The sequence below is a fragment of the Perca flavescens genome, chromosome 11, assembly GCF_004354835.1.
Source record: "Perca flavescens isolate YP-PL-M2 chromosome 11, PFLA_1.0, whole genome shotgun sequence".
NCBI lineage: Eukaryota > Metazoa > Chordata > Actinopteri > Perciformes > Percidae > Perca > Perca flavescens.
Window position 1 is genome coordinate 32,618,347 of NC_041341.1, and position 27,914 is coordinate 32,646,260.

General features: G+C 41.6%; 2 protein-coding genes across 4 annotated transcripts in view; one reads left to right on the plus strand and one right to left on the minus strand.

Annotated features, from left to right (window-relative positions):
• cnot9 (CCR4-NOT transcription complex subunit 9) lies at positions 1 to 15,600 on the minus strand. Of its 2 annotated transcripts, XM_028591230.1 has the most exons (9): positions 15,157 to 15,600; positions 14,908 to 14,934; positions 14,341 to 14,526; positions 14,065 to 14,180; positions 12,851 to 12,960; positions 12,637 to 12,746; positions 12,199 to 12,297; positions 11,995 to 12,086; positions 1 to 2,074 (listed from the first exon to the last, which is right to left on the minus strand). In XM_028591230.1, the coding sequence occupies exons 1-9, from the start codon at positions 15,172 to 15,174 to the stop codon at positions 1,906 to 1,908; spliced, it is 927 nt and encodes a 308-aa protein (XP_028447031.1). In that variant the 5' UTR covers positions 15,175 to 15,600; the 3' UTR covers positions 1 to 1,905. The 2 variants fall into 2 exon arrangements, with proteins under 2 accessions (XP_028447031.1, XP_028447032.1); XM_028591231.1 differs by lacking the exon at positions 14,908 to 14,934 and having other exon boundaries at positions 15,157 to 15,595.
• Positions 15,574 to 27,914, plus strand: part of usp37 (ubiquitin specific peptidase 37) — a 21,357-nt gene continuing 9,016 nt past the window's right edge. The window contains exons 1-13 of one of the 2 annotated variants that reach the window (XM_028591228.1): positions 15,574 to 15,782; positions 16,676 to 16,904; positions 18,404 to 18,554; positions 19,234 to 19,322; positions 19,400 to 19,533; positions 19,867 to 19,944; positions 21,518 to 21,606; positions 22,004 to 22,097; positions 25,629 to 25,784; positions 25,925 to 26,056; positions 26,522 to 26,645; positions 27,020 to 27,267; positions 27,396 to 27,513. In XM_028591228.1, the coding sequence (XP_028447029.1) occupies positions 16,731 to 16,904; positions 18,404 to 18,554; positions 19,234 to 19,322; positions 19,400 to 19,533; positions 19,867 to 19,944; positions 21,518 to 21,606; positions 22,004 to 22,097; positions 25,629 to 25,784; positions 25,925 to 26,056; positions 26,522 to 26,645; positions 27,020 to 27,267; positions 27,396 to 27,513 (1,587 nt within the window). In that variant the 5' untranslated portion in view covers positions 15,574 to 15,782; positions 16,676 to 16,730. The remainder of the gene's footprint in view (positions 15,783 to 16,675; positions 16,905 to 18,403; positions 18,555 to 19,233; positions 19,323 to 19,399; positions 19,534 to 19,866; positions 19,945 to 21,517; positions 21,607 to 22,003; positions 22,098 to 25,628; positions 25,785 to 25,924; positions 26,057 to 26,521; positions 26,646 to 27,019; positions 27,268 to 27,395; positions 27,514 to 27,914) is intronic. The other variant, XM_028591229.1, reaches the window with a different exon arrangement.

Here is a 27,914-nt window from a genome sequence, read left to right on the forward strand (position 1 = left end):
AAATACATGTTGTGCTTTTTATAAAAAAAACTGATATCCTGAAGTTGATATCAAAAGATTACAATCAGGAGTAAACACTGATCAAGGCAGTAGTATGCCACATACTGCAGAGCAGAGCCTTGATGGGAAACAGCTGTTAAGATGCAGTTTTTATTACAATGTTTACTAACTTTGATTTGTATTTCTCCAGGACAACATTCATATGGAAATGCCTTGATTACAATTGTAACCTGTTTTAACACTCAAAAGGAAATCATGGGTGATTAGTGGCTACAATGTAGACGTCCGAATCACAAATAGCAACATAAAAATGGAAAACATCACTTTAGCCATTCTCAACCCAGTCGAGCTAATGTACTCTTCCATTTGAAAGGGTCCCAGCAAAGAGGCCTATAATGACTTTAGCTACCGTAACTCTTTCCTCATAAAGGGTAAACCGACCAAAAGGCACGACGCATACTTAGAAAGGTGTCCTACGGGAATCCGATTTGCTCACAAATGGAAGGCTTGAGCGTAGGGGTTTCCGCGATAGATGCTGTCCATCTCAGCCGTTGTGAGGATAATGGAACATATGGGGGCCACAATCTGTTAATGTACTGGTGAAAGGAAATTAAGGCTCATCAGCGTAGTCTGTGGGGATGTTAAGAGTGTGCACTCAGTGAGCACAGGTGAGCCCATTTCCCATCGGACTGACAAAGAACGAATCCAACTTGAAAATAACTTTCAAAACTTTGACTGCATTATCACCAGATAAAAAAAAATAAAATAAAAATAATTCCTCTTGGAAAAAAACTTTTTTTTTTCCCCACAGCAACACTAGTGACAATGACACCTTATCAAAATACTGCTCATCAGAGCTGCTGAATTTGTTAAGCCAAGACTCAAATATAGTTAAAACAATTGACAGAAAATTAACCAGCAACATAGGTTTAAAAATCAACGTTGCACTGTCTTTCCAGTGAACAAGACTGAAAGCAATTCCTCCTACCAAATGTCAAAGGGACTATTAACTTCACTACTAACTATTCACTTTGAAAACTGTTTATTTCTAAAATATCTTAAACAAGACCAACTGCTGAGATTTCACTCTGGACAGAAATCATTTTATGCATTACTGGGCATCCACATACAAAGCCCTTAAACACAAAACTATAGAGAAATACATCCACTGTTTTACTAAACTGCTGTATATACTGTGAAATCAGATCACAGGAGCTTAGCAAAAAAAGGAGACACACCCAGTCATAGAGAAGGTTTAAAAGTCTTATTTGAAATGCAAGAAGAAAAAAAACAACAGTTCCTACTTTAAAGTGGAATGTTACAGGAAATTACAGTGAGAAACAGGAAAAGCTAGAGCTGACCGATATTTTTGAAGCGCTGATATCAACAACCGAGACAGACATCCAGATAGACATTGCCGTATGGTTAACTGCAGCAATAAATGTTTTTGACACTTTTTTCTTATTTCAAGTTCAATGCATTTCTCTGTTCAAAAAGGACTGTTTTTTTGGATCGTTTTGATAGTGAAATCTTTTGTTTCAAACTTTAAAAATATCACACTCAAACTTTTCATTTTAGATCTTGCCAAAAACATTAACGTCATAAACAAATACCAGCCAATATTTCATTATTGGATTAAATTATTGTCAAATATCAGTTATCAGTATCGGCTTTGAAAATCTTCGATCAGTCTGGCTCTTTAAAAAACTATTTTTCAGTTGTGGAGTCGAGACTTTGTTTGTGGAAGTGACATACTGGCAGTAAAACTGGTGTAAATTATGTATCCAAAAGCAAATCTTCCTCTATTATGTCCTCCAGCGCAGTCTCAGCGCTGAATATGGCAAAATACAAAATCTAGGCGGTGATGAGAGTCTCTGTGTCAGCTGAAAACACACTCTGTCCTCATCATTGCGGAGCCAGTGGGATGCCTCTAGCGTCGGTGACTTGGCCCTCCTGCAGGTTCTTGACCAACTGTGCCAGCCAGCGCTTGGTGGTGGTGTCGTCCTTCAGCACCTGGGCAAAGGTGCTGTCCTTCAGCTGGTCTGGCAGACACTGACGCAGGGCCTCTCTGGCTCTGAGGAAGGAAATACCACATGTCACAAACCAATGTACTTTTGAGTCAACACAACAGCTTCTTGTGTTGGTGGCTCCAACTGTAAACCTATAAAAGTCTGTACTTCTCTACTTACAGTATATCAAGATTACATACACATACTGTATGTGAAAGACTCATAAAGAGCTTATTCCTTAGGTAAAGGCTGCTATTTGTGGAAGGTTCTCATGCTTATTATCATCAAAGACTAATCTATATTTCAAGTATTACTTCTTAACCTCTGCAATATGCTTTCTCAATATGCATTATTGATATTACTTAAAGGGCAGTCACGCATCTCTCCATCTCTTGTGAAACCTCTGAAGATTTCACCCAGGGTTTCACCGACTTTGCTGGCTAATGAACCATGGGGAAAGAAAAAGAGCTGGCAAAGGATTTGCGAGAAAAGGTAGTTGAGCTCTAGTCCAAGTCAAGTCTCAAGTCTTTGAGGGGCAAGTTCAAGTCAAGTCTCAAGTCTTTTGCCATGAGTCCAAGTCAAGTCTCAAGTCATCTTATCTGTCCCCAACACTGTATTGTTAAATCTTATGAATTCAAAGCATGGCCTGTAGCTACCATCCAGACAGTATAGTATCAAAATTAGTTGTAGGATAACTTAATGGGGTCTACTTAACACATCCCTCTAGCCCTCGGACCTGGTGAAATATTAACCTATGTCTGTCACATCATATGGATACAACTATAAAGATACAATTTGCCTGTTCCCAGCATTAGCACAACACTTTGCAATGGTTAGCTTGTTACCTGTGACCATATACAGTACAGGCCAAAAGTTTGGACACACTTTCTCATTCAATGCGTTTCCTTTATATTTTCATGACTATTTACATTGTAGATTCTCACTGAAGGCATCATAACTATGAATGAACACATATGGAATTATGTACTTAACAAAAAAGTGTGAAATAACTGAAAACATGTCTTATATTTTAGATTCTTCAAAAGTAGCCACCCTTTGCTTTTTTATTAATAAGGGAAAAAATTCCACTAATTAACCCTGACAAAGCACACCTGTGAAGTGAAAACCATTTCAGGTGACTACCTCATGAAGCTCATTGAGAGAACACCAAGGGTTTGCAGCGCTATCAAAAAAAGCAAAGGGTGGCTACTTTGAATAATCTAAAATATAAGACATGTTTTTCAGTTATTTCACACTTTTTTGTTAAGTACATAATTTCCTATGTGTTCAGTCATAGTTGTGATGCCTTCAGTGAGAATCTACAATGTAAATAGTCATGAAAATAAAGAAACACATTGAATGAGAAGGTGTGTCCAAACTTTTGGCCTGTACTGTATGCTAAATCTAACGTCTCTTTCACATGTGACTGACCTATCTGTGTGTGTTTTGAGATGCCTGATGAAGTTCGACGTTGTTGATCCGGCATCATTTATCTTGGTGCCACACACCTTGCCTGTAGCTGTTTGCTTACTGCCACTGTCTACTAGGGTTGGGCATCGTTTGGATTTTAACGATTCTGATTCCAATTCCGATTCTTCCTTTCGATTCCGGTTCTTATCGATTCTCTATTCCGATTCTTTGAGGGGTGGAGTTGAAACGGGTCACATGCTTATTTCACAAATAAGAGGAAAGTTTTATTTTGATTCAATGGTGGTTTGCAGTTTTACAGCTTTTTCAACGTAAAATAAAGCCACACTAGAGCACCGCTTACTGTGCTCCATGGCTGCAACACAACAAGCGCCTGTTCGCTACGGAAACCAAAACTTGCGCATGTTAAATTTGGAAGGGATGATCGGATTTGAAACCAAATCCTCCAAACGATTCCAATAGAGAAACTACGATGGAATCGTAATTTTTGAAACGATTCCGATTAGGGGTGGGAATCTTTTACCATCTCACGATTCAATTCGATTCCGATTCTTGAGGCCACGATTCGATTCAAAATCGATTTTCGATTCAAAACGATTCGATTTTATCCATAATGATTTCTAATAGGGTTTCTGATCATGATCTACTCTCATCTGCTTTGCTATACAGAATGACAAACTGAGACATTAAAGTCTTTTTCACATTTTAAGTTCAATTCTCAAGGAAGTGCCTTTTATCAAAAACATTGTCTGGTTCTCAATTGCTACTCATCAGTAGCTAGCTATAAAATAAGTTGGAACAAAAATAAAGTGCTTCTTCATAATACAAAATGGATGAAAATAGATGCATTTACCAGGAAAGTTGCAGTTTACCACAAATATCATGTAACACAACTGGTGAAGACAAAAAAAAAAAAAATCTATATTTCTCAGTGAGACTCAGTAACTTAAAGAATAACAAGTTATGAAAATAAAGTGCTTCTTTCAAAATGAAAAATAGTACCCCTACCTGTCTCTGAAATGTTCATGACAGTGTCTCTTGCAACAATAAAACTGTAAACTGTGCAACTGATTATATGATTTTCAACAAATCATGAAAAAAACTGTTACTGTCCATTTGCAGATGCAACATTCAGGTTCTTTTGCAGGAAAAGAAGCTGATCAACATGTGCAGGAGTGAGACTGCTTCGCTGTGCTGTCACTATATCTTAGAGTTTAGGTTCTCTGGGGCCGTTATTTTTCGCCACTATCCTCGGGCTGGGCCGGGCCCTTGATCAAGTATTTTTTATTATTCATTACTCATTACTTTAGCCTAATTGGGTGGGGAGAAAGCTATGCCATAATCAGAACTAGTAGGCTATCTATATAGGCTATATTTAGGACAAAGTAACAAATGTGTCCAAAAAGTTACACAAGTTGGACTACAGTTACAAAATGCAACATGTGCCTTGTGCGGAGTCTCCTCCTCTCGCACACATCACACCGGGGCTGCGGGATGTATTGTGGAGCTTAAGTGCAACATGGAGCTTGAGGATGTAAAGAAAAAAAGAAAAACAGGAGAATTACCTTTAAGCAAGTTTGGAGGAAAGTCGGAGGTATGGAACCATTTTAAACAAGTTGTGGGAAGTGACAACATATGTGTCGGCTTTGTTGAGTGCATTAAGTGCGGCTGCCTATGACAGCAAATAAAAACGGAGAAGTGGATGATGAAGAGCCACATGAAGCAGGCTCGCCATGGCAGAAAAGATGATAGTCAGCCTTCAACGTCTTCTTCTGTTACTTCTCCAAGCGTAGGCTCCCCCTGAGGGCAAGGCAAGCCCTCACAGAGAAATAGCCTACGTTGAGTTTTTTTTTTTTAACGTTTCTTCATTCAGATCCATTTGCGATCCGTTCCATTCTGAATAAACAAACAGCGCAGTTTACATGCTTCGCTCCTGTTGCATTATTCATTAAGATAATTTTAAACAGATTTCTGCAGTTCAAACAACTCTGAACTGTAGTTGAGAACATCAGTTATAACGGCCCACGGATTAAAAAAGTGTCGGGTTGAAATCGGGCTCGGGCTCATAATTCCAGTTAATGTGTCGGGCCGGGCTCGGACACAACGTGCACGGGCTCGGTCGGGCTTGATTTTTTGGGCCCGATCTAAGCTCTACTTTATCTCCAGCGGTGGAGAAAACTCTCAGCTGCAACGCTAGTGCGTAACCTCGGCTCCGCTGTCTGTAACATGCAGACGAACTCCTCGTTCTCCACCACACTAAGGCCTTAGGTCTTTGGCGATGAAGCAGGCGATAGACAGAGTTATTCTTTTTGCCCTCTCGGAGTTGGCAGGAAGTTTCGTGAAGCACTGCAGTGTGCGTTGGTCTGCAGCTGGCGGCTGACTCGGCTCCGTGTCGCTGAGCTCCGGGTGATGCCTAGTAACATGAGCCCGCGCATTTGTTGTGCTGCCGAAGTACTTGGTCTTCGTTTTGCAAAGCTTGCACACTGCGTGTGTCATGTCCAGCGCAGTGCTTCCAGGCATTCGGTAAAAACCGAAATGACGCCAAACTTTAGCTTTAAGTGAAGACGGGGCTGGTTGGATCTCCCTCTCATCTATATTTGCTTCCTCTTTGTTTTAGTGATTTGCCGCTCACGTTCAAAAACCGGCTGCGTGGTGACGTCCGGACGTCCCGTATAGGCTAGTTACAAAAATGGAGGGAACAGCCAGCTGATTTTATTTATTTATTAAATCGATTCTTGGACATTTCAGATCGATTCTGAATTGTTGCAAATGAGAATCTAGATTCTTCTGTGAATCGATTTTTTGGCACACCCCTAATTCCGATTTAGAATCGGTTCTCGATGCCCAACCCTACTGTCAACACAGTTCCTGAAAGCAAAACTAATGACAAAAGGCACAACTCCGGGAGGACTTGGTGTCACCATCGTTAAAGCATTTTTTTATATTTGAGTGCGCGCACATAAGGCATAACGCATGAGTTACGTTGCACATTATGGCAAAGGGCAGGGGACATGCAGCTTGTCATACATTCCCCAATGTATATGCAACAATAAAAGAAAATAGAAATACATGAATACATATAGATTTAAAAAGCAATAATTGCATGAAAACAGGTTGTTGACGAGTCTCGAAGCTGGAGTCAAGTCTGAAGTAGGGCTGGGTACCGAACGTCGGTGGAAAATAAAAGCTTTGTGTTTAATGTATTTTTATTGATGTTGAAATGGATTTTAAAACATATGGTATCAAAAAAAGTATCATTGGGAATCGGTATCGAAACTGAGGTATCGAAATTGGCACCGGATCGAAAGATTATGAACGATACCCAGCCCTAGTTTGAAGTCTTTTGGGTCGAGTCCGAGTCAAGTCTCAAGTCCACTGTTAGTGCGACTTAAGTGGGACTTGAGTCTGAGTCTCAAACTTGAGTGCCCATCTCTGCTGGAGGCTTTTTGTCAAGAAGAATGGGCATCTCTACCGTCTGAGTACTCATAAAGTACTCATCGAGAATTATCGCAAAAGACATTGTCATTGATGCAAAAGTGGGCCATACACAGTATTAAGATCTAAGGGTATGTAAACATCTGAACAGGGATCATCTAATTTTTTTAATGATTGCACTATCCTGTAATGCTTTATAGTTTAATTTGAATCCCATTAAAATAAAAGTAACATTTTTCACCTATTAACTGGTGGTCTCTTAAAAGAATGGTACACATTTTACAAATTCTTTCAGGGTATACATGAGCGGGGGGGAGGGGGTTCCAACCCTACCATGTGCTAGTCTGATTATCTAAAAGGAAATGCATGATTGATTAGTTAGAGAGATCCTGATGATGGTCTAAACCAGGAGCATGCCACCATTGGCATGCGGTAAGCTCAAACAATGGCACACAAGCAATAAGTGTGCAAGAGTTTTTTGGACATGTTCCAATCCCCATGCCAAATGACCTCTTTTATAGCCATTGCTAGGAGCATGGCCTGTTATTTATGGTAGTTTGATTGACTTTTTTCCCAAGAACATTTTATATGGCACTTAAATAAAAAAGTTGCCGACCCCTGGTCTAAAAAATCCCCTCGTTCATTAAATACGGGGGCTTTGCTTTGTGATGAGGGGTGACTGCCGAAGATTAATGTTAGATAATATAAAAAATGTAAATTTCTTTAGCAGGGATGATCTTTATTATCTTTATTTCAGCCTCTCAGTGAACCATCACCTTATCGTGGTGGAGAGGTTTGTGTGTCTCTGTGAACCTGAGGGCTGTGTTGTCTGGAGCTTTGTGCTCCTGGTAGGGTCTCCCAAGGCAAAGTGGTCTCAGGTGAGGGGCCAGACAAAGAATGGTTCAAAAACCCGAATGAAAAAGCTAAGCAGAGATGGAGTGACCCTGCCCGGAGGAAGCCCGGGGCCCCCGTCTGGAGCCAGGCCCAGACGGCGGTTTGCCACGGAGCCCGGCCGGGCACAGCCCGAACAAGCTACGTGGCAACTCCCTCTCCATCCCATGGGCCCACCACCTGTGGGAGGAACCGTTGGGGTCGGGTGCGATGCCACATGGGTGGCAGTGAAGGTCAGGGGCCTCGACGGACCAGACCCGGGCGGCAGACGCTGGCTCTGGGGACGTGGAACGTCACCTCTCTGTGGGGGAAGGAGCCGGAACTGGTGCGGGAGGTGGAGCGCTACCGGTTAGATCTGGTGGGGCTTACCTCTACGCACAGTCTTGGTTCTGGAACCATACTCCTGGATAGGGGTTGGACTCTTTTCTTCTCCGGAGCTGCCCAGTATGTGAGGCGCCGGGCGGGTGTGGGGATACTCACAAGCCCCCGGCTGAGCGCCGCTGTGTTGGAGTTTACCCCGGTGGACGAGAGGGTCGCCTCCCTCGCCTGCGGGTTGTGGGGGAAAACTCTGACTGTTGTTTGTGCATATGCACCAAACAGGAGTTCGGAGTATTCGGCCTTCTTGGAGACCTTGACTGGAGTCCTGCATGGGGCTCCAGTGGGGGACTCCATTGTTCTGCTGGGGGACTTCAACGCACACGTGGGCAATGATGGAGACACCTGGAGAGGCGTGATTGGGAGGAACGGCCTCCCTAATCTAAACCAGAGTGGGTGTTTGTTGTTGGACTTCTGTGCCAGTCATGGATTGTCTATAACGAACACCATGTTCGAACATAGGGATGCTCATAAGTGTACCTGGTACCAGAGCACCCTAGGCCAAGGTCAATGATCGATTTCATAATCGTTTCATCTGATCTGAGGCCGTATGTTTTGGACACTCGGGTGAAGAGAGGGGCAGAGCTGTCAACCGATCACCATCTGGTGATGAGTTGGGTCAGAGGGTGGGGAAGACTCTGGACAGACCTGGTAAGCCCAAACGCGTGTAGTGCGGGTAAATTGGGAACGTCTGGAGGAGGCCCCTGTCCGACAGACTTTCAACTCACACCTCCGGGCGGAGCTTTTCGTGCATCCCTGTGGAGGCTGGGGGCATTGAACCCGAGTGGACAATGTTCAAAGTTTCCATTGCTGAAGCTGCGGCGATGAGCTGTGGTCTTAGGGTCTTAGGTGCCTCAAGGGGCGGTAACCCACGAACACCGTGGTGGACACCGTGGTCAGGGAAGCCGTCCGACTGAAGAAGGAGTCTTTCCGGGATATGTTATCCCGGAGGACTCGGAGGCAGTTGCAGGGGTACCGAAGGGCCCGAAGGGCTGCAGCCTCTGCCGTGAAAGAGGCAAAGCAGCGGGTGTGGGAGAAGTTTGGAGAAGACATGGAGAAGGACTTTCGGTCGGCACCAAAGTGCTTCTGGAAAACTGTTCGCCACCTCAGGAGGGGAAGGGGGAACCATCCAAGCTGTGTACAGTAAGGATGGGACACTGTTGACCTCAACTGAGGAGGTAATAGGGGCGGTGGAAGGAGCACTTTGAGGAACTCCTGAATCCGACTAATACGCCCTCTATGTTAGAGGCAGAGCTGGAGGATAATGGGGGATTGTCGCCGATTTCCCAGGCGGAAGTCACTGATGTAGTCAAACAACTACACAGTGGCAAAGCCCCGGGATTGATGAGATCCGTCCAGAAATGCTCAAGGCTCTGGGTGTGGAGGGGCTGTCCTGGTTGACACGCCTTTTCAACATTGCGTGGAAGTCTGGGACGGTGCCAAAGGAGTGGCAGACTGGGGTGGTGGTCCCCTTTTTAAAGGGGGACCAGAGGGTGTGTGCCAATTATAGGGGTATCACACTTCTCAGCCTCCCTGGTAAAGTCTACTCCAAGGTGCTGGAAAGGAGGGTTCGGCCGATAGTCGAACCTCGGGTGGAGGAGGAACAATGCGGATTCCGTCCTGGTCGTGGAACAACGGACCAGCTCTTCACTCGCAAGGATCCTGGAGGGAGCCTGGGAGTATGCCCAACCGGGTCTACATGTGTTTTGTGGATTTGGAGAAGGCGTATGACCGGGTCCCCCGGGAGATACTGTGGGAGGTGCTGCGGGAGTATGGGGTGAGGGGGTCTCTTCTCAGGGCCATCCAATCTCTGTACAACCAAAGCGAGAGCTGTGTCCGGGTTCTCGGTAGTAAGTCGAACTTGTTTCAGGTGAGGGTTGGCCTCCGCCAGGGCTGCGCTTTGTCACCAATCCTGTTTGTAGTATTTATGGACAGGATATCGAGGCGTAGTCGGGGTGGGGAGGGGTTGCAGTTTGGTGGGCTGGGGATCTCATCGCTGCTCTTTGCAGATGATGTGGTCCTGATGGCATCATCGGCCTGCGACCTTCAGCACTCACTGGATCGGTTCGCAACCGAGTGTGAAGCGGTTGGGATGAGGATCAGCACCTCTAAATCTGAGGCCATGGTTCTCAGCAGGAAACCGATGGAATGCCTTCTCCAGGTAGGGAATGAGTCCTTACCCCAAGTGAAGGAGTTCAAGTACCTTGGGGTTGTGTTCGCGAGTGAGGGGACAATGGAGCGGGAGATTGGTCGGAGAATCGGCGCAGCGGGTGCGGTATTGCATTCAATACCAGCACCCGTTGTGACGAAAAGAGAGCTTAGCCAGAAGGCAAAGCTCTCGATCTACCGGTCAGTTTTCGTTCCTACCCTCACCTATGGTCATGAAGGCTGGGTCATGACCGAAAGAACGAGATCCAGGGTACAAGCGGCTGAAATGGGTTTCCTCAGGAGGGTGGCTGGCGTCTCCCTTAGAGATAGGGTGAGAAGCTCAGTCATCCGTGAGGAGCTCGGAGTAGAGCCGCTGCTCCTTTGCGTCGAAAGGAGCCAGTTGAGGTGGTTCGGGCATCTGGTAAGGATGCCCCTGGGCGCCCCCTAGGGAGGTGTTCCAGGCACGTCCGGCTGGGAGGAGGCCTCGGGAAGACCCAGGACTAGGTGGAGGGATTATATCTCCAACCTGGCCTGGGAACGCCTCGATCCCCAGTCGGAGCTGGTTAATGTTGCTCGGGAAAGGGAAGTTTGGGGTCCCCTGCTGGAACTGCTCCCCCCGCGACCCGACACCGGATAAGCGGACGAAGATGGATGGATGGATGGATGGATCTTTATTTCAGGTAAAGTGGCATACTTCCACTAGTGGAACATATCTGGTGCAATCTCTTAATGGAAAATAATAATGGAAAAGTTCAAAGAAATATTTAAAAATTGCTTATAAGTCCTAACAGCAGCCAAAAGGGGTAAAAGTATCTGTTTAAGGATTTAAAAAGGAGAAAGAAAGCTCACTTTAGCATCTGTAAGGCTGTAACCACCAAACATTTAGAAATTCATTGAAAATCAATTATGTTAAGCAGTAAATACATTTTTGGATCATTACCTAACAAACATTTAGTGCAAGCATTCAGTTCTGACCACAGGCTGACAAGCCATTTAACTGACAGCCACCACAATCTGTATTTGGGTAATGGCTCCTCCTAGTGGCAACTACTAATGATCAAATTCTTCAGTCATATTCTCTTCCCTGTTGTACAGTCTCATACAAATCTAGCCTGGTCCTACCAGACTCTGGTACATTTCATTTGTACAGAGAGTCTGGCCACTCTCCATTGACGAGTGTTAACTTCCTTGAAGACGGGTACTCTGTTGAAGTTTAAAACTATTGGATCTGCCCAGAGCCCCTCTGGATCTGCCATAACCAATGGCTAACGTTTGGTCGTGACGTAGGTCATGCGCATGTGCAACAAGAGGGGAGACCATTAGCATTGCTAGCGTTAGCCTTAACCAACTCCTTCATCACTAACGGAGCGAGCTGGAAAATCAAACTTTTCCCGAACCCCGTGGGGAGGAGGGCCACAACATTATGGCCACCAACACAACTCAGCAAAGATTGTTCTTGCTCTGGCTTTAACTTCTGGATATTCGGCAGCGTTGCCGAATGGCTACCGCTTCATTGTTCTCAGCCACTCCCTCTGTTCGCTGATTGGACCGCCTAATATTTGGCCGGAGAAAACCCAAGAATATACCGCAAACCCAGACGGAGTACTGAAGGAAAATTAAAATTGAGCGGAAGTACGTAGGAGGGCGGAGCCAGGCTAACACAAATCACCATTCAATCAAGACCCAACGTTAAAACAGGCTGCTCTACCTGAGATTGTCCGAGAGGCGAAGGTAGCAGCGAACAACATGCTTCAACAGGCGAGCTGATGGTTCTTTAGAGAGCTGGAGCACCATTTTGCCCTGCAAAGAAAAACATCAAAATTATATTGTGAAAATCAATGCCAAGTGTCACACTGTGCAGATTCGGAAGGTAAACTCAATCAAATTCAAAGGTTTCTCAAAGAACACTTACAAGAATCATGGCCACATGGGAGAAGCGTTCATACGTCTGACATATATAGGCCAGCCCTGTGTCATCCAGCAAGATCTTCTGCAGTATGAAAGTAGCGACCTTTCAAACAAAATTAACAGAATAGTGAGGTGTTAGCGGATGTTACAGTAAATTTACGATTTATTTTTCTATAACTTGAAAGTAAAAAAACAAACAAAGACAGTTCATCTTGCACTACAGCAGTTTTAAGGGCTCATAATTCTAAAGACTAGCAGCAGGACCTTTTACAATAAAAAAAAAAGGAAACAGTTTGGGCAGTTAAACAGTGTAGCTAAAGGAGAAAATGTAGTTGGTTGGACACAGGTTCCAACCACCTATTACTGTATGCCATAGTTCAAATTAGGGAATACGTATGTCAGTTAGAGGACTGTTTGAAAAGCAGCTGGAACAGTTCACTACCGTCTTGGAGAGCTCACTCCCTGATTCCATAATGCGGAGACACAGCGGGATGATTTCAGTGGTGAGGAGGAAGTTAATCACTTCTTGTTCATCGGTTTTGACCAAAGCACCTGCAGTAAACACAGAATGACGCTTGAGGAGAGGGATGAAGACAGTTTTGTGGACACAACCACCAATCTAGAAATAAAACAGAACTAAAACGGGAGTAGTTTACCTATGACTCCGAGGCTGGTAAGTCGCAGGTACTCAAACGGACGTGTTTTGCTCACAGTGTGCAGGAAAGGGTAAAGGAAAAGAGGGATGTGAGCAGCAAGAAAAGCTGACCTGGTAAGGAACAAAGACGTAAAAGCATTTTAATCACTATTACCAGACTTTCATACACAATCAGACGAAAGCTACAAGGTCACCTTTATACCTTCATGGATTATACTGACAAGAGAGACAAAAATAAACACCTACATTACAGGGATTACTACTTTTAAAAATACGATATTGGTTTAGGTTAACGCTATATTTATTTAGAATCACCACTTTACCTTGCCGTACAGCCCTCTCTTTTCCACAAAAGTTACCCCACTGTCTTTTCCGGCCTGTTCAGTCACACTATGCAAAGTTTCTTCTGTATTCTTTGGCCTCTTTCGTCTCCAAAGTGATCGGCATTTTGTCGTAATCACTCATTTATATTTTCTTGTATTTGTTTACTACATTAACAAGTGAAAGACTGACCCAAACAGCTGATCTGTGGCGCAACACCGTGTGCATCACAGTTGTTCTTATGCTTAGAAATACAGAAGTTCTACGGTTAATGCCAAAGGAAAGGGCAGTCCGATGGCAAGATAAAGCGGTAAAAATATTGTAAATATAGCATACACTTAAACAGTTTTTTTTTAAGTTGGCTTAAATCTGTTTAGCTGCTGCCCCCGTCCACAGCAGTACAATGCTTAGCTTCTGTGTCAGTACACCTGTCTGCTTCTCCAAACTGGGGGTGTGCCAACCGCCATCTACTGTAGCTAACACACTGACTATGGAGAAGTAGCTCATACAACTCCACTTCAATATATCCAAAAATACTAAATACTAAATTACACGGTCACGTGAATCATCCAAATCCTTCAAGCAAGTCTCACTGAAATTGTTTGCCAGTGACTATTTGACTGTTTTCTGAAAGATAACTAAATGTTTGATGAGATTTCAACAAATTCAGAGTAGGGCTGCACAATCATTCGCATTATCGAAATAGCAGGATTATTGAATATTTTTCAATGAAAATGATACAAAAGTTTTCATTCCCTCCAATATCGTTTATCATATTATCAAATGCAATTACATAGTTGAAGTTTCGAAATACAGCCAGTCATCACAGGCTGAAAAAGAAAAAATTTGTTACAAAAACCACTTCAATCTTTTATTTAATGAACTCCCCATTACCGTGTCTCCGGGTGTGAGGCAACACATTGCAGAAGTGCCAGGGCATTGCACACTCTGTTAGATTGGTGAGCTGTAAGTGTAGGTGGATTTATAGATGGATAGATGTTCACTATTTCCTAATAAAGAGGAAGGAATGCGATAAGGAAAGAAATCAGTTAAACTTATAATCAAGGCCTTAGAACAACAGCAGATACATACATACATACATATATATACGTACACATGTGAGCAAATAGATACTATGTGCTACATCTAGGAGTGGGACATGGGTCATACCTGCAACAGGGCAGCAATAGTGCCACAGGAGTGCCAGAGCATTGGTGCCAGGTCTGGCACAGACTCGCGTTTCTTGCTTAGCTCCAGCAAGGCATTTTCTCTGGTCTCTGGACTGGACAACTCATTGATCCATTGGTAGATCTTCTCCCTGTCTACCTGGGCCAGGGCTGTGACGTTAGTTACAGCCTGTAAAAGCAGGTGGACATAGTCAACAAGCGCCTCCATCATCGCCATCCAAATAAACCTTAGACACAAACTGTAGCTATATCAATATGATGGAATGAGAAGTCATCAGCAATTTTGCTTATCATAACCACTCAACATACATATTGTATGTATGTTACAACTAAACACATCCACAATATGGTATCCCATAATTGATATTAAGGTAATTCTGATTGTGTGGGAGTAAGTAGCTTTATTTTGGCATCACTGTAAATGAATTGGCAGTTTAACTGAAATCTCTCTACATACTGTTATGTCTCTGACAAAACATCAATTTGTATCTTAGTCAGAGGCCCAACCAATTGCAAACTGTGCAGCCAAACATTGTTCAAAGCCACAAACCTTTATTTGAAGCTTCGTTGGAGATCCCTAAGTATCAAAAAATACCAAATATGTCAGGCTGAATTTGGAGAAATACGAATAAATTGATGCTGAAGATATCTAAAAAAATATTCCCATTTGATAAAATGGTGTAACCATAAATTAACAGTGTTAAATGATGTGGTTTAATCAAGCAAAGCAAATCAAAAAGGGGAAATGTATGTTAAGACGATTGATACCGTAACGTTTCACTGATATTAAAATACTCACTGCTCCCGTCGCCAGCATTCTCTGAAGCTCTTTGTGGTCCCAATGTGTTGTTAAAACGACTATAATCAGCTGAACTGGGGTGTAGTGGCAAACTTATGTGGCTGCAATAAAACAAACTTGGTGTAACTAACACACAGTGCGGGCAGCTAACGTTAGCCCAGCTAGCTAGCTAGCTGCTAGCGTTTTACGTATTGAGAAACGGAATCCAGTAGTTACGCGCGAACGTTAACATTACAAGGAACGTAACTTCATTGCGATAACAAAACGTTAATATTTTCATTTATCTGTATCGACAACAGCCTCGAGAGCTTGACCGCTATTGACCAGATAACATAGCTAATCCAGTGTCGAGTTTTTTGTTGGTAATGGAGGCAACCTAAATACAGATGGCTAAAATATCGCGAGAGGAGGATCGGGCGCACTCTCGGTTATCATTTCCGTTGTAAATTTTTACATTCCCGCCATCATCGCGAAGCGTTGCGAGGCGTAGTGTGCGGGTCCACTGTCAACAACATACGCACCGGGGAGCAGGTGAATGCCGGCAAAACAAACTTTCTGCCCTCGGAGGACCTACGAAAACGATACTGTGATTTAAAAGTTTCAAGACAAGGACATACCAACGACAGGTAAAGAAGTGCGACGATTTAATCAAACCGTGACACTGTTTTCATCACCAAACTACAATCAGGCAAATTAGCCCGTTAGCTAGCTAGTTCCCGCTAGCCGACTTGCTAATGTCGGCCTTCCCCATCCATTCAGCGTCCGTAGATGAGGGGACGACATCATTATGGCAGACTTTCGGCTTTGCTGTTCTGTCACCCTAGCTGCTTCTCTGTAACTTTGTAAGTTTTGCACATTTTTGTAACTGTTCGTCTTGTCAGAATAACGTTGACCAAACAAGAAGTAATGAACGCTGGTCGTGTCGTGCATCTTCGCTGCCGCGATACAGATTGGGCTAGTTCAATGGCTAACGTTAATGCAAACCAGGCTAGCCAGCTAACATAAGTGACGTTAGTTTCCCCGCTTCACATTCACCACCGTCTTGTCAAGATTTAGCTAGCTGCGAGTGTATAGATAGTCTATGTTAAAATTAAACCGTCAAACGTGTATGTGCTGCTTAGCTGTCGTGCTACGTTGCTTGTGGTTGACTTCGAGTTTGTTGTGACTTTAAACAAGCGCTCAGTAGTTAAACGGCTAACGTTAGCTTAATTGCGTTTTAATAGTTTTGTTTTAGCTGAGTAACGTTAAAACTTAGCAAATTAGTGTTTTTTTTTAATTAGTCGTGCAATATTAGTGCTAATGATGTCTTTCAAGTTGGTTTGGTTTATCGTTGAGCTCATTAGCTTATGCTTGTCATCTCTCTATAAAGCAATGGCAGTGAGAGCTGTAATTCAGTGGCACTGATATAGTTAAAGCATGACATTTATAATCCACCCAGTGCAGACTTGACATAGATGGCGGGTTATACATGACACACTGGTTGTATTGACACAGTTGATTTAATTTCCCTCTTGTTTAGGATTTGTCTGAGCATAAGTCACAGCCTCCCAAGTGCACCAACTGGATGGTAAGCCATGTCAACCATAGTGCCCAAACTCTCCAGCGGTGGCGCTGTTAAGATTCGCATTACCAGCATCGACCTGGGTACCACCAGGTGGAAAGAGGGAACTTTTGAGATTCTGGAAAAGGACTGCAAAGTTAACCTCTGTTTAAGATTCAGCTGTGGCGGAGCTCCCAAAACTTTCCAGGTATTGTTGTGTTTGTATTTATTCAATAATGGGTGCAACTACTGAAACATTGCTTTGGATTTGGAAGCAGTTAAATTTCTCATTTTAATATTTTGAGATCCACCACACAATTTTGGAAAGATCTGTCTCTTTGATGTTTCATCATCTACATCAGAAGCCTCAGGGAAAGCAGGTGATATGGTAGCTTGTTGACGCTTGTTCTTTACTTGGCAAGATGAAGCAACGGCTAGCACGTACAATTTCAATGGTTACCGCAGCATTTGCAGCAGCAGAAATGGAAAGAAAGAAAAAAAGTTAGGAACACACCACAGATATGCTCCACATATTATAGCTACTTTCCACTAACATACACAATTTCTTTAGTCTTGACAGTTATGAAACATGAGCTGTGGATTTTACTGAATGGAGGACAGCAATGTTAATAAAGTAAGCTCAAATGATCAACAATGTGCATTATTTGTTTTTTGCTGTATTGACATTTATAAAGGAGTGCATAATGAACAACTGAGTAAAAACAAGTAAGTAATTATAAAAACCCTGCACTTCATTGTACCAAAACATGACATAGCACAAAAATGGTTTGTCTGGCTACTTTATGCTGCAAACTGCACAGAAAACTATCATAATGTGTGTCCCCATCTTTAGTTTGAAGCAATGCTCCACTTCAAAGGTATCAAACTACATTGTAGTTTTGAAAAGTGATTTTATAAAAAGTACTTCATCACATTAAACTAAAAAGTCTTGATATCAAATATTGTAATATAGCAGGCATGCTTTGTCATTTTCCACATTGGCCTAATATAACCAACAAAAATAAAAGGACCCCCAGGAATAAGTCTTCTGTCACCTGCATGCACGTACATTTGCTTCTACTAACGTGTGCTTGAAGACCTTGAGAAACAAACCAAACAGGGTACCTTTTTAAAGGACTGCTTCCCCTGTGTAAACAGTTGTAGCGTAATCTCACAGTAAACATTGGCATATCGCCCAAAGCTAGTCCATAGCCATATAGTGGTTTACAATAGGTATTTTTTCACATATTGCATTTTAACAGTCGTAGTAGGAAGAGCAAAAGTGTTAATAATCAAGTTAGTAGGTGTCGGGGGCGACCTCTACAGTAGCTCACCCAGTAGAGCGTGCGCCCCAAGTCCTTTGCAGCGGCCCGGGTTCGATATTTTGGCAAAAATATAAGCATCTGGATTCTAAGCAAATGGGTGGACACTGATGAGGTGGCTGCTGCGGGAGGGGTTTGGAATATATTTTGGGGCATTCTGAAGACTGCTGCCCTCCAGAAGGGGCTGTAAGGATCCATTTCACAGGGGATTTCCCTCTATTCATTTTCAAATTCACGAACAGAAATTGGTAAAGTTAGTGCATAATTAAAGTAAATTATTTTCAACCTAAAGCTTAAGGGCTACTAAAGTATGCAGTTGTAATTATTTATGGAAAAACAAATCTATAATCAATGAATTGATTTGATTACCTTGTATTGTCCTCAGTTGAACCAGAACTTGAAGAAAGTTAACCCGAGTTTGAGCCGAATCATGCTGACTTTGAAGGACGGCAGTGTCATCATCCTGGACAAGATACCCCAGACTTTGCTTCAGAAGACTAAAGACTACCTTGAAAAGCTCAAGCTGGGAAAGCCAAGTAATTACACCACTGCTCATTTTAAGAAATCTTTGTTGATGGTGATTCTTATTTGTGATGTTTACTATAATAGATTTAGCAAAATCATTATTTTTGGTTAAAGCTTTGCTTTAGTTGTATTTCTCAAGGTATTTATTGGTACTGAGGAGATTATGTCCTGTTCCTTCTGCTGCTGCTGCTGATGTGTAGTTCTTTCCGTTTTGATACATAGTTTCCTTCTTGTGCACCGAGCCCCTCTCAGCAGATCTGGCACCAATTTCTCAAAACAGGCTTGGGTTTTCTTAATTTAAATTGAGCAAATAATCCTACATCACTATATCCTACGCACCATTTTTCATACATTGTTTGACAGTTCAGTCAAAACATTGCTCAACCATATTCAGTTTTTTTTTTATCTATCGATCCCAATTTTCTTTGTGAATGAGTAACGTATCGTAAATAAATAAATGTTCCTTAAAATACAGGGGGCCTTTTTAATTCATTATCTCAATGCTATGAACAACCTTTCACTGTGAAATGATCACACCGTAAGTCAGGTCTAATTTCACTGGAGTAGCTACAGTTCTAGCTTTAAACAAAATGAGTGTTTTAAGAGAGGGGAATTCACAACCCAGACTGAATCGTTTAAAGAATCCTGTCATTCCATTGTCCTGATCTCAAATTTTTGTTCTTAATTTAGCTGTTTTAAAATCCAGTGGAAGTGCAAACTTTAGTGTGCTCGGGAACCGCTCTATGAAAAATGAGACCAATCCATCAGGGGAGAGACAGGTGAGCGAGAACACAAACCCACATTTTTAACTTTGAATTTAGACATGTGTACTCTTACATTTGACTTAATTATGCAGATTCCTAACCTCTTACAGACAACACCCAGGCGGCAGAGCGCAGAAGGCAGAGAGGACACAACACCACGAAAGCCTCTGGGCAGCCCGAGTAGGGCAACCTCCACTCCCACTCGCACTGGACTCTCTGAAAATAGGTAGGATGGAAATTCATGTTGCAGTTGCTATGCTATTTGAACATTTTTAAATATAAAAATAGCATTATTACAATAGAGCCCTCTGAAATTGGAAAACTGCTATAGTTAGTATTTGTTGTTTTTTGTGTGTGCATATATATTTTGACAAAGTTAAACTAAAAAGAGAATTACTGTTAGTGTTCTTTCTCCCGATAACAACATGCTTGACCTGTATTTTTTGTGATCTTCCTGAATGCGACTTGTGTCCTAAAGGAGAACTTTGACACTTTCCTGGTTTGGTCTGTCACGGTCAGTTCAGGCTTGTGACATAAGTTATGTGTTACTTTTTTTCAGGAGTGAGAAGAGAAAGAGACTGCTTACCTCTGAAAGTGACCTGACTGAGGACTACCCCAAGGAAAATGACTCGTCTAGGTAAAAGCAACACAACTTACTGCCCAGACTCTGTATCTAGAGCCACTTTCACACATGCACTGCAAATCTGAAATCATCTAGACATTACCCGGCGGAGCTGGATGTGAGAACGCAAATGTTCGAATCAGTCAGATTGGACATGACGGCAAGTACGAAGTCTGCGTAATCTTCGATTGAGTCCAAAGTGTGAGAATTCACAGCAAGCAAGTTGGAATTGATGACGTTTCTTGCGGCTCGTGCAAAACTAGACAGAAACAAATACCCAAGGGTGAAGAATAAGCTGAAATCGTCAGACAAACTAAGGAACGGCAAAATTGCCAAATTACAAACCGCTCCGTGACAGATGTATTCTGCATCAGGTCCTACATCCTGCATGCTCTACCAGGCGCAACTTCTAGTCTAAATCAAGTATTTCCAGTAAGAACGCGTCTCACACGGACAATCTCCTATTGTTTACTACATGTGTGAAAGGGCAACTTGAGACAGTAGCTATGTTTCCATCCACACCTTTTTATGTGAATTAAGTGATATCGAATAAAAATGGCATATGGAAACAGTAAAATTCGATTGCGTATCGACTCAAAGTTTATACGTTCGGTCTCATTGGATTTTCTCTTGATACGTTCGGTCTCATTGGATTTTCTCTTGTGTGTGTGTGTGTATATATATATATATATATATATATATATATATATATATATATATATATATATATATATATATATATATATATATATATATATATATATATATATATATATATATACACACACACGCTATATCGAAAAAACCACTTCTGACCTGTATAGGTGAGTCTGTTTAACCATAAATAACCTTAAAAAAAACTATCGCAATTCATTATTTATTAGAAATAGCGTTTATCGTGTGTGTGTGTGTATATATATATATATATATACACACACACACACGATAAACGCTATTTCCTAATAAATAATGATTTGCGATAGTTTTTTTTAAGGTTATTTATGGTTAAACAGACTCACCTATACAGGTCAGAAGTGGTTTTCTCATTATAGCGTGATATGTCACTATCAGCTGGCACATTAGCACTATTACAACTTGTGCAAAATGAATCATTTGTAGGTTAATGGCGCAATCCTTTTTGTCTGGCAAAACTTTGTTCACGAATGTCAGCTTGAATGTTGTTGCGACAACACTGTTGCGATTCTTTGTGAAAATGAATGGAAACACGATAAAATATCTCAAATCAGTTCAATATACCAATGTGAACGCAAAACCGCATGTGACGTCATTACGCACAGGTTTTCATTTGCTTTAAATCCGTTGGATGGAAACACTTCCACCACGGGAACGGCTTAGGTTGTTTTTGTTTTCATATAATTTGTTTCTTCGTCAGATGGATACCAGAATTTTAATATATACTGTACATTAGTGAAATTTGTTTTATATACATGTGTAATGGCCATTGGTCATTGTAAATGAAAAATTCTGGATTGTTATTCAAAGTGCATACAAGTGTTTTGGGTTTTCATAAATTCTTCCATAGTTTCCTCAGTGAGGTTAAAATCTGTAAACATATATATTTTCTTAGCAACAACAAGGCCACATTGGATCCATCCAGAAAGTTTCTACAGAGCTGCAAAGATAAGCTGAAGCAGGCAGAGGAGAACAGGAGCTCAGGTAAACTTCTACATCCACAACTCAAACGGAACACTACCCATATCCTGCTGCTTACTGTATTCAATTACTCTGTAAAAGTAAATTTGCATGTTAAATTTACCTTCATAACTTCTGGAGATTTCATAACTGTCGATTGCAATGTTTGAGTCAGTAATTTATAATTTAATCTATACTGTTTATTGATCCCCAGTGGGGAAATTACAATTTACACTCTGTTTGTTAGAAATCACTACACACACAGGCCTGAAATACCCACACATTCTCAGGACCCAAGTCCCTACGGACTGAGCTACTGCCACCCTAAGGGGATAGTATAGAACATTAATCTGTATATTCTGACCTAAAATTTACTTTTTTTATTTACTATGTTTTATCCCACTTTTTCCTTTACCCCCAGCTCCACTGGGTTCAACTCCCCTTCAGCCAACATCATTCTATAGCAGCCGATCTGGGACTAAAGACTACAGCCAGAGCCACTCTTTCCTGGACCGGTGAGTTTCTTTAGTTGTCAGCTAGCAATGTTCATACCTGCAAACTTGTCGCTTTTCATCGAAAATCCTGGTGCTAATACGGCACCTGTGCCTTAACGACTGCTATCTACCGGACCAAATAGCAACGCAGATTTCGGTGTCTTATTTAGGTGCTACTTAAATGCCTGCGCTTCTCTCTGATGCTCCGAAAACGGACATTAGAGGGAGCTGAAACATGGCCGCACAGGACGCTAGTTACGGTAATACTACACTCAACAACAGGTAAAGTTAGCCTACCGTTAGCTAGCAGCTGGAGTAAACACGGTTAAAATGCTGATAGCTAAACGGTGTAAAAGTGTTTGTATTTCACTAGAGGATTCCAACAACAGCTGCCGTTGTCTGAAAAACAACACAGATGTTGTTGAAATTCGCCTCGCCAGTCTTGTGCTGCATTCAAAGTTGTTGTAAAACACCCAACTAGTGGTTGTTTTAGTGGTTTAACAGGAATGTACTGATGAAATAAGTTGTTATTAAATGTTTTATAAATCATTTACATTTTGACCCTGTGGCCTTAGCAATAAACAAGCCAACTGTCGTTTTGGGCAACTATTTTATTTATATATATATATATATATATATATATATATATATATATATATATATATATATATATATATATATATATATATATATATATATATATATATATATATATATACACACACACACACACACGTATATACAGTACAGGCCAAATGTTTGGACACACCTTCTCATTCAATGCGTTTCCTTTATTTTCATGACTATTTACATTGTAGATTCTCACTGAAGGCATCAAAACTATGAATGAACACATATGGAATTATGTACTTAACAAAAGAAAAAGTGTGAAATAACTGAAAACATGTCTTATATTTTAGATTCTTCAAAGTAGCCACCCTTTGTGCACTCTGTCATACGAGTACGTTACTGGCAATGACCGCTACCGTTAAAGTGCCCATATTATGAAAAAAAACACTTTTTCTGGGATTTGGGGTGTTCTTTTGTGACTTTGGTGCTTCCACACACATACAAACTTTGAAAAAAATCCATCCATGCTGTTCTGAGTGAGATACGGTTTCTGAATGTGTCCTGTCTTCAGTTTCCTAGTGAGCTGTTCAAAATCTGCGACTGTGACGTCACAGTCCGAAATGAGCTGGCTAACCACAACCGTTAGCTTGTAGCGTTAGCATGCTAATGCTAACGCTATTATGCTACGTTGTTCTCAATAGCAAAGCACTGCTACAACACACAAGTTCATCATAATCTCCAAAAGAACTACTTCCATGTGCACCCTCATTTAGAAGTCTCCCAGCTAATCCTGCCTTGTAACTGACCAAAGTTGGAGAAACAGGCTTTCTTTTACTGTCTCTAGAGTTAGCTAGCTGACATGCTCTACATCTGAGCTACTGAGCATGTGCGAGTGCAATCAAAGATAGTACAGAAGAAGAAAAGAGGATATACAGCAGTGAGAGAGAGCTGTGCAGTACAACAAAAATATGGTGTTTTTTGAAAATTAAACCATGTAAACCTATTCTGGTACAACCTTAAAATACAGTTATGAACCTGAAAATGAGCATAATATGGGCGCTTTAAGACTGCGACTGCGCCTTTACTGACCGACCGTGATACAAACAATACATGTGTGCACGTTCATAGCGGAACACGATTTGTAAAAGCTATCAAACAACAAACAACCCAAACAACCTTAACAAAGCTGTCTGTTTGGAATTAGCATGGCAGGTATTTCAACATAACGGCCTTGTCCCAGAGTTTAGACGTCTAGCTATATGAAAAGATAAACAATGCGACGTTTTTAATAAATGTAAATAAAGCAGCTAATATCAACATGGACAAAATCTTGAATGTACTAACTCGCTTTTTTGATGATGACCTGTCCAAAGTAGTAAATTTTAGTTTTCACAATGATTCATTGTAGGATTATGATATTATTGCAATATGTAAATCCACATTGATTCTTTATTTAACATATGGTTGGAAGAAGTAAAAATGTATCCAAAACTTTTTAGTCTTTAAAAATTATGACTTTTATTATTGTGTAATGTCAGAAGGACTTTAACTGTAATGAGTGCATATTGAAATATTACACTGTTGGTTGGCAAAAAAATGCATCTCAAAATGCATCGGATTGATGCTTTAAAATATGGAATATTTAAAATTTTCTTCAGGGGGAGCATGCCCCCGGACCCCCCTAGAGGGGTATGATCCTTCTCACCTTTTTTACCCTTGACCTGTTTTCACGCCTGGGTCCAACTTAACGCAAACCGGATGGGATGGCATGTCGCTGCAGGATGCTGTGGTAGCCATGCTGGTTCAGTATGCCTTCAATTTAATAATAATCAATAAATCCCCAACAGTGTCGCCAGCAAAGCACCATCACACCACCTCCTCTATGCTTCACGGTGGGAACCAGGCATGTAGAATCCATCCGTTCACCTTTTCTGCGTCTCACAAAGACACGGCGGTTGGAACCAAACATCTCAAATTTGGACTCCTCAGACCAAAGCACAGATTTCCACTGGTCTAATGTCCATTCCTTGTGTTTCTTGGCCCAAACAAATCTCTTGTGCTTGTTGCCTCTCCTTAGCAGTGGTTTCCTAGCAGCTACTTGACCATGAAGGCCTGATTCGCGCAGTCTCCTCTTAACAGTTGTTCTAGAGATGTGTCTGCTGCTAGAACTCTGTGTGGCATTCATCTGGTCTCTAATCTGAGCTGCTGTTAACTTGCGATTTCTGAGGCTGGTGACTCGGATGAACTTATCCTCAGCAGCAGAGGTGACTCTTGGTCTTCCTTTCTTGGGGCGGTCCTCATGTGAGACCATTTTGTAGTGCTTGATGGTTTTTGCGACTGCACTTGGGGACACATTCACAGTTTTTGCAATTTTCCGGACTGACTGACCTTCATTTGTTAAAGTAATGATGGCCACTCGTTTCTCTTTACGTAGCTGATTGATTCTTGCCATAATATAAAATCTAACACTTGTCCAATAGGGCTGTCGGCTGTGTATCAACCTGACTTCTGCACAACGCAACTGATGGTCCCAACCCCATTAATAAGGGAAAAAATTCCACTAATTAACCCTGACAAGCACACCTGTGAAGTGAAAACCATTTCAGGTGACTACCTCATGAAGCTCATTGAGAGAACACCAAGGGTTTGCAGCGCTATCAAAAAGCAAAGGGTGGCTACTTTGAGGAATCTAAAATATAAGACATGTTTTCAGTTATTTCACACTTTTTTGTTAAGTACATAATCCCATATGTGTTCATTCATAGTTGTGATGCCTTCAGTGAGAATCTACAATGTAAATAGTCATGAAAATAAAGAAACACATTGAATGAGAAGGTGTGTCCAAACTGGATGGATGGATGGAGTGAGTCACCTTTTTCAGCCCTTCTGAGTTTGCAGGTATGAGTGTTAAATGCATTGGGTTAGCACACATCTACAAGTGATTTGCGATTTTCAAAATGTAATCCTTCTCCCCACCCCCAGCCCATCCAGTACAGCGCAGACCACTACAGCCAAGAGAAGCCTCATGCTGCCCAATCACTCAACTCCATTCAAGAAGGTACGCCCCTCTATGGACTACAGTGGCTGGAACAAACAGAGGCCTTCCACTTTGATCCAACCTCAGACCCCGCTGCAAGGGTAAGAATATGCCAGATGGGCTGTACATGAAAACCATGTCTCTGTAATTCCTGGAAAATGCCTTTTTTTTTTTTTTTTTTTTTTTTTTTTTTTTTTTTTTGGTCATCCATCGTGTAAATCCTTCCATTTATGTTTCACAGATTCTCTAACCTGGGCAACACTTGCTACATGAACGCCATCCTGCAGTCCCTCTTCAGCCTCCCCTCTTTCTCCAATGACATGCTGAGGCAGAGCATCCCATGGAAGAAGGTGCCCATCAATGCATTGCTCAGGTACTACGTAAAATGATGTCCTACAAATTTTCAAGCTACAGTTGGTAACTTTCATAAAAAATAAGTTTTGTCATATTTGCTGAAACTCAGTGTATCCTGACATATTTTTACTGTTGCTCCTAATGGTATAAAGAAAACAACTACTCCGAGCCAAGGAGTCTTTAATGCAGTGTCAGTGATAATCTTTAGGCGTGGTGGAAACTTACGAATGCCATTAGCAGAACTAAGAGGGGGGTCAGAGGATTATCTGTCTCCTGTACTACTATCAGGATATAGTGACAGCTCGGCAAACAAAGTTATTTTTATAAAAGTTACCAACTGAGCCTTTAAAGGAACTTTAACAAGTTTTTGATTTTTAAAGGAACTTTTACCATCTGTGTAGAAAATCATTTGTTCATTCATGTTCTTTGCTAGCTAGCCTTATTAAAAGTACTTAATTCTGTGTGATATCTTCACTGTATGCAGGCGTTTTGCTCACCTTATGGTTAAAAAGGACGTGGGCTGTCCAGAAACAAAAAAGGACCTCTTGAGGAAAGTGAAAAGTGCCATCTCCTCAACAGCTGAGCGTTTTTCTGGCAACATGCAGAATGTAAGATCATCCTCTAGAATCAACAGTTCAGAGCTGTTGTGGTTTACTGAACTTGAAAGATTACCTGAAATAGATACAATATTGTGTACCAGAAAATTTTTGGATATCTTAAAAATAATATATATATATATATATATATATATATATATATATATATATATATATATATATATATATATATATATATATTAATTAATTAAAAGAAATGAACTGTATTCTATGTAGATATGTCTGTCTCAGCTTTGTGTATCAAAACACTGAAGTTGTACTGAGACATTTCTTTGTTTTTTTTCTTTTTAAGTTGTCACATATCTGTCCTCTTATGTTTATTCATTGTACTTAATTAAGTCCTTGCGTGTGACATTGTTTACCAGGATGCTCATGAGTTTCTGAGCCAGTGTTTGGACCAGTTAAAGGACGATGTGGAGAAAATGAACAAGAGTTGGACAAATGAAGCTGCAGCACCCTCATCGTCCTCTGTGGTGTGTGAGAATGGCCAGGAGACAGCGTCATCGGCAGCCAAGGCAGAGCCTGGTGACGAAGCGGACACCTCCCGCATCTACACCTGCCCTGTGGCAGTCAACATGGAATTTGAGGTGCTGCACACCATCACCTGCAAAGGGTGAGGGCCCTCTCCTGCTCGATCATCTGAATTTATCCTTGCCGTGCATCTTTGTGATGTATTTGCCAAAACTGTTGTGACTCTGCAGAAAACAAATGGTGTGATAATACCTTCATGTTCTTTTGCAGCTGTGGCGAAGTAGTGACCAAGAGAGAGCAGTTCAATGACATGTCCATCGACCTACCACGGCGAAAGAAAACACTCCCGCTTCGCTCTATCCAGGATTCTCTTGATCTATTTTTTAGGGTAAGACTTTTGCATAAACAGGTTATAGTTCCATTGAATTTCAATGAAAGATTGACTGAGATTCTTCAAGTCATGCAGTGTTTTGTTGTGTTTTTTGTCAGTTGGTGTGCAGCTACTTCTAAGGATTAATTTTGGTCCCCAGAAGTAGCTGCCGAGTTAGCTCTCACTGCTATAACGCTGCTCTCTGTGGTAAAATCATTCCACTGTATCGTCCCGGCTGTTCTTATTCGTATTGAATAGCCAAATCCAATACGACAATATTTAGAGTCGGGTACAGTATAGCCCTAAAAAGGTTAACCTTTGTCCACTTTCCAAGCTTGTTATATTCCTTTTTCAACTAACTGTCACTTAATGAAACAAACAGGCTTCAACTATATGCATTTGTGTGAGTAATGTTTAAT